The sequence below is a fragment of the Pagrus pagrus genome, assembly GCF_965226575.1.
Source record: "Pagrus pagrus genome assembly, chromosome: 6".
Classification (NCBI taxonomy): domain Eukaryota; kingdom Metazoa; phylum Chordata; class Actinopteri; order Spariformes; family Sparidae; genus Pagrus; species Pagrus pagrus.
The window spans coordinates 16,698,436-16,710,560 of NC_140190.1; the positions used below are offsets into that span (position 1 = coordinate 16,698,436).

At 42.2% G+C, this 12,125-nt stretch overlaps 1 protein-coding gene across 1 annotated transcript; it reads left to right on the plus strand.

Moving 5' to 3' along the window:
* The first annotated feature begins 749 nt into the window (after window positions 1-749).
* dmap1 (DNA methyltransferase 1 associated protein 1) lies at window positions 750-6,383 on the plus strand. Its single transcript, XM_084354721.1, has 10 exons — window positions 750-1,208; window positions 1,425-1,516; window positions 2,016-2,211; window positions 2,330-2,488; window positions 2,580-2,747; window positions 2,986-3,171; window positions 3,570-3,641; window positions 4,346-4,418; window positions 4,838-5,190; window positions 5,571-6,383. Exons 1-10 carry the CDS (start codon window positions 1,113-1,115, stop codon window positions 5,628-5,630), a joined length of 1,455 nt encoding a protein of 484 aa, XP_084210847.1. The 5' UTR covers window positions 750-1,112; the 3' UTR covers window positions 5,631-6,383.
* Window positions 6,384-12,125: the final 5,742 nt, after the last annotated feature.

The following is a 12,125-nucleotide window of genomic DNA, read 5'->3' on the forward strand; positions in this document are numbered from 1 at the left end:
GCAGGCAGGCAAAGGATCAAAGTCTAATATATTATGAGATAGAAATAAAACATTTAAATTGTAGCTTAGTCATATGAAACACAATAGACCTATACCTTTGATAATGTAGCCTATAATGACTTGACAAGAAAAATAAAACTCTTTTTCTTTACCTTTTCATTATAGTCGACAGAACAAGGAGTGCATGGACATATGTGATTCAAGAATATAAATTAAAGCGCACGGAGGATTAGGCTTCATCATTAGGCCTATGAAATATGACTCATTTCAGTCACACAGAGACTGAACAAAGAACTTATATGCTTTACACACACAGAGCCTATATTAACATGGTCATGTTGGTGTGCATGGGTTCTTAAAAAAACAACAATAAACGCTTCACTTTGGTCGGTAACATTGATTGTAATGCGTTACATGACATAACTGTAGTAATATATCACTGAAATATCATTAGTAACGCGTTATATTACCCCGTTACCGCTAAAAGAACTATATTACTGTAACGCGTTGATTTTGTAACAAGTTACCCTCAACACTGTTGGCCAATAATATAATATACATTACTCTGGAATTAGACTGCATAATTAGATTTTATATTTTACATTTGGTACTATACTTTGAGTAAGGTTTTTTTTTAAATACAGGACATTTACTTGCTGTTGTAATTTATCCTCTTATGCTGTATATGGGAAATAAAAACAAGAATCTGCAGTGCGCCGCCAGACCTCACGGGGGCAACAGTCAGTTACTGAGTAGACGAGTCGTCACGACGAAATCAGCGGGGACGGAAGTTGTGGCTGTCGGCTAGCTTCTCACCTAGCCTTAACAATAGCTTCTGAATATTCTTAATAACTGTCTCTGTTGCTTCACGTATGGTCGAAACGTTCACGGTAACACTACGGAAACAACTCGTAGGGAAATCGTTACTTGACTGTTTGCGGCTCGGTGTAAAATTAACGTAACGGTTGTCTTAGAAATGACGTTAGCGCTAGCTTTAAGCTAAGAGCGTATTCTTTGTACAGTACCGCATTACTGGATGTGCGCCTATGAATGAATGACCAGCATTCACGTTTGACAGGTTGTGAGAAGCGTTAATCAACAATTTGTTAATCATGGGTACTGGTGCTGATGTTAGGGATATTCTGGAGTTGACTGGAGGAGAAAATGACGGGCCCATCAGCAAGAAAGATCTCATCAACTCAGACAAGGTGAGAGATACTCAGAGGATATCCATAATGATGCCCATGTAATTTACCCACATTTTACTCAATATTTAAAGAGTTACACAGTCTATGGGATTAAAAGACAACAAAAAAATGCCATTCCTACAACAAAACTGAGATTATGTTGCTATTCTGTGCTTGAGAGTATTACCAAAAGTATTCTTTAAAATAAGTAACCAATTTCTCCATCACCTGTCTCAGAAAAAATCCAAGAAGTCAACAGAAACGCTGACCTTCAAGAGACCTGAGGGAATGCACCGAGAGGTCTATGCTCTGCTCTATTCAGATAAAAAGTATGTAACACGTTTTGAGTTTGCCCTAAATATCTGTGTTGAATTACCCTGTAGGTTTTGATTCAAGTCCAGTGTGTAATAACGACTTTACTGACCATTATCCAAGGATAAAGATTGTTCATCTTAGATTCAGAAAAGGCAGAGAAAATGACAACTGCTTTCTTTGTTTTCTAATGTGTAAATCAGGAATTATGACTAATGACAATACAGCGAGTGGCATGCTCACCCGGTAGAGCAGTGGAAGGTTTTAAAGCCTCACTGTGAGCTTGTCACTTGTCTGTTTTGCAGCGTGTGTTTTGTCTGAGGCTGATAACTTGTACTAATTATTTCTTCCTGTGCACTCTGCAAAGGTGTTTGCTTTTTTGTGTTCTTATGTTGCATACCTGTATGTGCTGAATATCCTAATAAAGCTGGTTAAGTTACGACATCAATAAAGCAGATTTTCCACATATTTTGCACCCTTCCTTTAACAAAGACTTGATTTCCTGTTAATCCACAGAGATGCCCCCCCTTTGCTGCCCAGTGATACTACTCAGGGCTACAGGACAGTCAAAGCCAAGCTCGGCTGTAAAAAAGTGCGTCCCTGGAAGTGGATGCCCTTCACCAATCCGGCTCGCAGGGATGGGGCTATATTCCACCACTGGAGACGTGTGGCAGAGGAGGGCAAGGACTACCCTTTTGCACGCTTCAACAAGGTAGGGATGACTGCAGTCAAAAACAAAGGATGGATTTTTACAGCTTCCCGTTTTCTGTCATCTTCTCCTTTTCAGACTTATACACTCATTTACTCTGTTCTCCTGTCTGCCTTTATAGACAGTGCAGATACCAGTGTACTCGGAGCAGGAATATCAGGTGCATCTCCATGACGATGGTTGGACTAAAGCAGAGACAGACCACCTGTTTGACCTGTGCAAGCGCTTCGACTTGCGCTTCGTAGTTGTCCACGACCGTTACGACCACCAGCAATATAGGGTAATCTCACATTCCCTTTCACTGGGGACGTATACAAATAAAAGTTAAAGCACAATTTTTTTTGTGACATTCTTCCATGTATGCCTTTCAGAAACGATCTGTGGAGGACCTGAAAGAACGGTATTATAGTATTTGTGGTAAGCTGACCAAGGTCCGCGCAGCTTCAGGGACAGAGCCCAAGATCTACATCTTTGATGCTGGCCATGAAAGGCGCCGTAAAGAGCAACTGGAGAAGCTCTTCAATCGCACACCTGAACAAGTTAGTAACTTTGTGCATTGATTTGGATTTTTATATTGCTGTTAAGCTTTCATAGCTTATATATTGCCTAGCCAGGATGATAAACATCAGGCCGAGCATTAACCAACTATAACTTTATTTGTCAATCTAGTAATGCTTTTTATTTAAAAAAAAAAAAGGAAAGAATATTGCCAAAACTTGTAAGATGTTTGTCAGCCTTTAAGATATTAAGATTGCACTTCTCTTGTTTTTCCTGCAGGTGGCAGAAGAGGAATATCTCATTCAAGAGCTTAGGAAGATTGAGACAAGGAAGAAGGAGCGTGAGAAGAAGGCCCAGGATCTGCAGAAACTCATTAAAGCAGCTGACACAACCACAGAGTTAAGACGAGCTGAAAAGAGGGTATCCAAGAAGAAGCTCCCACAAAAAAGAGAAACAGAAAAACCGGTATGATATACACTCTTACAAAAGGAGCGAAGTCAAGCACAAGCAAACCATTCATACCTGAGAAATATTTACCGACAAGTTAAAGTGTCATTAGAAGCAAAGTTATTTTCATTATTGAGATGTCACAGCTGTCAACCTCATGATGGTGCTCATTCAGACCAATAGTACACTGAAATATTGAAGATTCAGCTCAATGTCATTATTTTGTATTCATCATTTTATATTGTTTTGATGGAGCAGCTGTGTCTCAGAGAAACTGTGGGGGCTGTTCTGTCTCTGTGTGGTGACTCCCTGCATTTATCCCGTAATACATTTTAAATAATTTTACATTTCAGGTCTGTCCAAAGTTCACAGTGGTGCAATATATCGTCTCTCATCAATTATTTCTTCTTCTTTAGGCTGTTCCAGAGACGGCAGGCATCAAGTTCCCTGACTTCAAATCAGCAGGGGTCACACTGCGCAGTCAGAGGGTGAGTATAACTAGATCCTATTGAGGTATTTAAACTACAAAAAGAGTATTCTGAAACACAGCTTCAGGTTAATGCTTGACTTTGGCTCTCTAATACTAGTGAAGAACCTAAAACACCAATTTGAAACAAAGAACAAACCTGAAACTACAGAAGTCAGAAATAATCCAATAACTCTGTATTAAGAACTTTCTCTGTACTATGCTATTTATCATTTGGATTGATGTTAAAAAATTACATTTAAACTTTCTTAGCATGAATTTAAATTTAAAGTTTTGAATAAACCACTATTAATATCAAGACAATTTAGCGAAGCTTGACCCTGCAGTTGATGTATGTGAGAAACCAGAGTGTCTGACTTGAGCCCAGCTATCTCTCATTAGCAGTGAGATGATTAATTCTGTTAGTGACTAGCTAATATCTGTAAGACCTAGCAAGGGGACTCTTATTCATCTTTAAGACTGATGAGGAGCTGCCGCTCTCTATGGAAAATGCATTAGCACTGCTAAAGGAGTGGAGTACCCCTCTAGCTAATCAGTCAGACAGAGTTCAGTGGATAAAGACATTTTGATCTGGCCCGCTGAAGTGCATTTCAAACGAATTAAAAGCCCCAAGGTGGAGCTGTTTATCCTAATATCTCCGGCACCTTGAATCACACCCGTGTGTGTTGGCGTGTGTGTCTCTCTGTGTGTTTGTATGTGATTCAGATGAAACTGCCAAGCTCTGTTGGCCAGAAGAAGATCAAGGCCATTGAGCAGATTCTGATGGAGCAAGGAGTGGGTAAGTGTGAATAAACATTAGAAATCAGCTAACCTTTCAAAGTTTTACATTTTAAACTCTCTGCAACAGACGTAGAATAAAAGGATACTAAATTAAATATTAAGGGGTCCAGATATGGTGCAATAAAGGAAAACATACACCTTTTTTTTCTTTATTTGTATAAAAGCCATTTAAAGGAAAGATCCTTTTGAAATCTGTACAAATAGAAAAGAGAACAGTGCAGTTTAACAGCAGGCATTGACCCTGTCTATCAGGCTAGACTGACTAGCAAGGTAACTATCTACATTATCTACATGCATTCTCATCTTCTACCCACCATAATAAACTCACAATTCTAAACTAGTTTTGCAGTGTTTCAATCGAAGCGGTTCAATCTAATTTTCATTGTTCTTTGCACTTGTGTCTTTCTATGGATCCAGATCTTAACCCAATGCCCACAGAGGAGATTGTTCAGATGTTCAATGAGCTGCGTAGCGACCTGGTGCTTCTGTATGAGCTAAAGCAGGCACACAGCAATTGTGAGTACGAACAACAGATGTTGCGTCATCGCTATGAGGCCCTGCTGAAGGCCGGCAGCGGAGGCGTGTGTAGTGGAATCACAGCGGCTGCACTAGCCGCCACAACACAGAGCGGGGAACTCAATGCCACCAACAGCACTACAGCATCCACCCCAGGGGGTGAAGCTCAGTCCTGGCCCAGTGCAGACGACATCAAGGTGGAAGCCAAGGAGCAGATTATTGATGTTGTAGGAGCACCACTTACCCCCAACTCAGTAAGTCTGCACAGCTTAGATACAAACTCTTCCAAACCATCACAAAAACATTGGGTGACGATATCCAAAAACAAAACTTTTGTTAGAAACGTTAAAGTTGTGTTGCATCTTTAACTCGATGGGTAGACAGCTGGTCAGAGGACATCGTTATTATAAAGATCTGTGCTGTTTGATAATAACAAACAGTTGGTGACTCCAGGCTTGTACAAATGTCTTCACATTTTCCCAGCCAACAGAGGGAAAGTGTTAAGCACAGGAAGGTATTGAGGACTTGTGTTTTCAAATTGGTTGAAAAAGAGGGGGGGGGGGTAGAATATCCCAGACGGAGTAGAATATCCCTGCCAGACCCTGATGTGATTGTTTTGTCTATCACATTGCAGCGCAAACGGAGAGAGTCTGCGTCCAGCTCGTCTTCGGTCAAAAAGGTGAAGAAGCCTTGATGAGGACGAGAGCACTGGTTGGTACAAGGTGGAGGAAAAGGAGCCGTGTTAGTTATTCTGGTCATGGTGGAGACGCCCACAACTGTATGGCTGGACAAGAGGGACACAGAAGCAGGCCACCATATTTCTCTCCATTAACAAAGAAGCACCAGTGACTTCACACACATACATACACACACACACACACACACACACACACACACACACACACACACACACACACACACACACACAACTTTTCACCTACCAACGACACCTCTCCAGCCCCTTCCCATCTCTTCTCAGCATCTTTGTGACAAAGGCAACAACTGAGTGACATTTCATTCCATTACCGCTCGACTCCCTGCCTCCACCATTGCTCTGCCTTAGATGAGGCAAGATCAACTGTAAATTGCCAGACTGAGCTAATCGGGACATGGGGAAGAAGGTGGGAATGACTGGGTAATTGAAATGAATTGGAATGAAAGAAGAGACTCTGGGAGTGGGAGGACCTGGAGACGCAATGCTCATTTGACCCATCTGAGGTTTTTTTTTTTTTTTTCCCTGGCCTAATCATGCCATAGTGTTTACTGGAAATGTGTTTTTGTGTTAGCCTTTAGTGCCCACTGCAGCTCCCTCTCGAACCAGAGTGCGTCTCGCTCCCACATAGATGGAGCTTCCATCTGCTGCCCGTTCTTTATTTGTGTTGTTTGTCCTCAGGTGACCTTGAAGATGCTTTAGTCAATGATTCAATAAACCTCATTGTTTTTTTTCTTTCTGCGTATCATCTATGTTTATGCCTTGGCGGTCCCTTTCTCATTTCAAGCATGTGTCGCTCTTTCTCAGATGAGATCTGAACTTGGAGGTAATTAGTGTTGAATACACATTTGCCGAGGAAATTGTAGGATCACGACATTCTTACCTTACCTGTCATCTAAGTTAAGTGACAACTAATGACTTCATTAATATGATAATTAAGCAGTGATCATTCTTAGGTTGGCACAGCCACTGAAACTTCATTAGGTCCCTGCTCCATAATATTGCTAATTGCTTGTCAATTATGTCGTTTAGCCTACTTAGACATTAATTTCTATGCAAATTTACAATACGTTTGCTCAGAAGAGGGGAGCACTGTGATCTGGGCATACTGTGTGTATTTATATACCCTGTAGGTGTATTTTAAAAATTCAACTCCAAATTACTTCAAATTGCAGTCTGCCTTTTCTTTTTATCTTCATCATTTCATGTCTCGGTATATAACTGGAAACCTGGTCGCTTATGGTTTCTCGATTACAAAAGATAGTTGAAACGTATACTCTTGGGAGACGGGGGAACATGTTACAAATATCACAATGAAACCTCCCAGGTTGATTACTTACACGAAAACAATTATTTTTTATTTTTAAGTTATCTGAAATGTTATGTTTCAATATGCAAGTGAGCAAAAGCACACACATTCTTTACTCAAGTAGAAGTACAGATACTTCTGTAAAAAACGACTGGTGTGAGTAGAAGCATTAATTCAACTTCTTAACTCAAGTAAAAGTACAGGCTCTGAAATGTACTCGAAGTATAAAAGTTTCCCTCTGAAGGACATTTCTATCGGCCATTTCTGTGAGAAGCTAACTGAACCTCAGGTCATCCATGTTTCTGCTTTTGCCACTAGACACCTTTTGCCCCACTCCAGTCTTGTCATGTTAGAAAGGCGGCGTGCAATGAGGCAAAATAAAAATAATTGTTAATTCCCGTCAAATGCATTAAAACTAAAGTAACAAGCCTGCTTTTGAAAATGTAAGGAATAGAAAGTACATATATTTGTGTTAAAATGTAGGGAGTAAAAGTAAAGTACAGATACCGGAAAAATCTACTTAAGTACACTAACAACGTATTTTACTTGGTAACTTCCCACCTCTGCAAATGAGGCATTATCTGGTTTAAAATGTATTATTCTGCAGACATTTCCAGAACAGAAGTCTGAGCATTGGATTAATCCAACAGTCCTGATTCATTTCGTTAATATACAAGTCTTTTTTTTCACATCCATTAAAAAAAACCCAATTTTTGCCATGTTTGTAGGAATAAATTGTTATAGAAATCCGGCTATGAATGATATATGAACACACCTCTCTGTAGAAACAGAATATAGATAAGAGGAAAGCTGGAAAGTTTGGTGTCTGTGAGTGCTACTGAAGTGGAGATTTCTGGTTCAGAAAAATGGTCTTTCAAGATAAGAAAATGTGTTGTGTGAGATTTTGTTGGTTTGACTTATTCCTGCAAATTTTTTTTTTTTTTTTTATCAAACCAGCTGATCCTCTCAAACTTCTGAAGCCTCCCTTCTTAGCTTTCATAAATTAAACTACTCCACCGAATTCTGCATCATCGCCACATTTAAAACCTCTTTGTTTACAGCTCTAATAAGCGCTGCTAAGGTTACAGGAGTAAACCCATCCACACACTGTAGGCCGTTTGATTGAGAGAGAGAGAAAAAAAAAGAGTGAGAGAAGGCAAGTAAACATGGGTAAAATGGATTCTCAGTGTCTATATTTCATGTTGAAAATTGGCTCATAAATCCAGCGGTTTGATCTATGGAACCCGTCGTTGCTTGAAAAAACCTCCGTAAATGTGTAATTTCTCCCTTGACAGAACACAGCCGAGAGGCTATCTTTCTTTTGCTTCCTCCTCCCTCCCTCTCTCCCCTTTTTCTCTGTCTCTCATTCCCGCTCGCTCTCTCTCTACCAGCCTGCCGTTGGATTAATGCTCTGCTCTCTTCCCCTCTCTCCTTTCATGCTCCTCTGATATCTTCTTTTCATCACTGCTCATCCATTTATCAAAACCGGGTCTCCTCTCTCCCTCCCTATCTCTCAATATCTAAACCCATCTTAAGTTATATGGCAGGTATCTTGTAAGATGGGCTTCAAGAAAGTGGAGGTTATTAATAAATACCAGTCCAAATTGAAAATAGGTGGGCAGGGATGCATCGCCAGCCGTGTGTGAATGATAAAGACCCCCCAGCAGACCCTCATCTTGCTCCATCTGCCGTGAGCTCCATCCAGGCTACAGTGTACGTTCTGCAACACTGATGTGAAAAGCATGAGGCAGAACACCACGGCGGAGTGTCTTATAATGTGGTTGTGATGGCATTGAGATGGGATCTCTTTATCAAGGCCGGGCCGAGGCTTTAATCACGGCCTAAGAGGTGCGCTGGCTGTTTATCATAATTGAACTGTATCCAGGCTAATCGCCGACATACGTCACTGTCGAGGGGTCGCTCGGCCGCACCAGCAGGCGATGCTGGCGGTGGTGATTGAACACACAGTTAAGAGAAAAGATGTGTACTGAGGGACATAAGGCAGGAAGAGGCAGGTAATGGCAGATGTGATAGAAGCCTGTTCAAATACATCACGCCTTGAGGTAATCGCTGATGTGACAATGATTAGATTGTCGATGCCTCCTTGCTGTGGCACAGTGCTTTATACCCATCATGTCACATACAATCACTGATTACTACAAGGGGAAAGAGGCAGGGATAGTGCAATAGGTAGTGTGAGGACGGGGTCTAGATAATTTCCTCCCTATACCATATGGGCCATAACAAATGTCCAAAACAGACTTCCACCTCCAAGCCCCCTCTCTCATCTCCATGTCTCTCTTTGACTTTCACCTCCTCCCGTATTTGGGTCACCTTGAGGGAGAAAACTTTTAATCATTGCTCCACATCAAATTCACCTGAGCCCCCTGGGACACCGAGCCGCAACAAAGGGGAGGGGAGTTGAAACCGCAGGTCGGAAAATCACCATCGCCCACGGGGCTGGACAGTGGAAGTCATTTCCACTGGATTTTTTGCTGGTGGGGGAAGGCTTGCTACAACGCAAACCCAATCACTGGCGCTAAGCAGTGCTTACAGCTAGGCATTAACCCCACTGTCCACTCTCCACATTAAAGCCCGGGGGAGGCAGAGGAGAGTGGAGTGGAGTAGAGCGAAGAGAGTGGGACTAAATCTAGACTTCCTATTCCCCGGCACTGCACTGCTCTCGGGAACATCTCCGGTCAGGTGTTGTTGTCTTTCAAGGTGTCCTACCTTGAAGAGAAGGAGCAGTGCAGGACGGTGGTGAAATAGAAAAAGGCATTTCAGAAGGAGAGATTTTCTTGTGTAGCCAAACACACTGAGTGTATAAAAGACAAATCAGGCGGATTTAGGTGAAAGATTTGGAAGGTGATGCAAGCCCTATTATAAAATGTAACTGTATGTACACATGTATGTTGTCAATAATGCTGATTAGGACGTTGATGTGAGTAAATGTGGAATTACTGTGTTTTTACAGGTTTAAGATCATCAGTGCAGTTAGAGCCTTGTGTTTTAAGTAAACTGCATATGGTTGCAAAACCTATAGTTTGATTGATAATCTTGTTAAAATCAAAATCTTTTGTAGAAAATTTGTAGCATTAATAATTGATCTTTTTCTCAGTGAAACAAGTCGAGAAAACAGCATTCACATAACATCACCTTAGAAAGTTGGTGAAAGGGTAAGCAAACAGTTGACTATACACATCCAGCAGATATGGAGCAACACAGGCATTCATTTGGGCTTATGTTTCTGGCCATACAAAGGATTATTTATTCTCCTTTTAACTCTGTTTTGGTCACCACCAACTCCTGAGAAAATGGTCCGTTTGTGTTTTGTGTTATTCCTCTGGACCAAGACTTGTAAATACACTTTATTGTGTAAAATGGGCGACGTTACCCTTTAATTGGCATATGAGCTGCATTTAATGGGAACAAACTCAAACAATGTCAGTGTGTTAACTTCTATTATATATATAATTTAACTGTTTTATTACTAACTTAATGAGATTACTGAGTTTAGGAACAGTACATACAAATGTAATGCAATTAGAAAAATGTGTTAATTTGCAAGTGTGTGTGTGTGTGTGTGAGAGAGAGAGTGTATAAATGTACTCAGCTTGTGTGTGTATCCATATGGACTTTTATTTTATTGTCTACCATGAAAGGGCTGCACATCAGGGCGAGGAGAGTGTGGTCTCTTCAGGTCAGTGCTGTGATTGCATGCTGACTATAAACAAGATGAGGTTGGACAGATCAGCTCACTCTGTTCCACCATCAGCCCTCAGAAACAAACCAGTTTGACTTGATTTGTCAGTGAGAGATAGAGGCCTGTGAACAATATGTGACAGAGTTACCTCTGCAAACCAGTGCAGCCAACGTCCCTCTTCTCTTCACCTGCAGGAGCACAATTCTAACAAAGGGGGGAAAAAATCCAATTTGCCATGCGGATCCACAGCTGTCACGGCAGGGGAATTAAACATTACCCATAACTCACTGGGGGTGCTGAGCAGGTCAGCGGATGGCAGGGACGGTAACATCACTCTAGGGTGCAATAACAAAGGATTTTAACCTCTGACTCTATCACTAGTGCTGCTGGCAGAACATCCTCCTTCCTCGCCAACAGCCGCTTCCTTTCACCGAGCTGGTTAACAATCTCTTGTTGAGTTGACGACTCAACTTATCCACACGCACCTCACTTCCTCATCGCTCAAATTTCTCCCTGACACAAACAGGAAGACATGGGGAGAGATGTCAGCATAAATGCAATGCTTTCCACCCCGCTGGGTCCTGGAGCAGTTCCTGTGATGCTTCATAGGGGGTTGCTGAGATCCTGTAGCTGCTAGCGTCCCGGTGTCATCACCCACACAGGCTGACTGCTTGCCTGGCTGGCCCGCCACCACCAGAGCCTCAATTACCTGACTGACGTTTCATTAGCGCCTGCAGCTGATCCCGTGGCTGAGAGGCAGTGGGGCGCAGAGGAGCGTGGTGCGAAAGAGAGAAGGGGGGAAGAGAAGGAGGCTTCAGCGCATTACATTCTCATCGCTGTCAGAGTCGCAGCTCTGAGTACAGCCACACAGCCACTCATTACATCGCAGTCATTTAGTACATGCTCTTATTGAGCTGGACTGTGTATTCTAAAATAGAGCTGGCTCAGTTTTATCTGGTGAGCTGACATTCGTACATACCTGCTCTGGATTGTTGGAGAAGTTGTAGTCGTATGTGTGTATAAGGTAGACGAATCAATCCGGTGCAGTGTGCTGATCAGAGGTTTATCTCTCCTTGTGTTTCTCTGTTTGTATGCTCACATGTGTGGAACCCTATACGGTCCTGTATACGTACCTGGGCTTGTGTGTGATCTGTGTGGCCTCTCCTTCCTCAGGGTAAGTGCAGGCCATGTCAGAGATGATCCAGGGTGGAGCTGAGGGGGCTTAGTGAGACCCCCGGCCTGAGCCTCTCCACAGAGCCCACGCTTGGCTGGCCTCTCCTTCCCATTTGTCATCCTGGGCCAGTAAGACCCCCGGAGAGATTAGGGGCAGAGCAGAGAGACTGGAGGAGTAGCAGGAATAAGAGGATCAGTTAGGCTATAAACACAGACAAGTTTGTGTCTCTCACCCACTCTGGCGCAGTGACAGTTTGTAATGGCTGTCAAAAGTTCACTCTGTGCCGTACAT

Excerpts from the sequence above, each read along its gene's own strand:
- dmap1 (XM_084354721.1), top strand. The coding sequence starts at position 1,113 with ATGGGTACTGGTGCTGATGTTAGGGATATTCTGGAGTTGACTGGAGGA. Across the intron at positions 2,748-2,985 it reads TCAATCGCACACCTGAACAA|GTGGCAGAAGAGGAATATCT; the intron begins GTTAGTAACTTT and ends TTTTTCCTGCAG. Across the intron at positions 3,172-3,569 it reads AAAGAGAAACAGAAAAACCG|GCTGTTCCAGAGACGGCAGG; the intron begins GTATGATATACA and ends CTTCTTCTTTAG.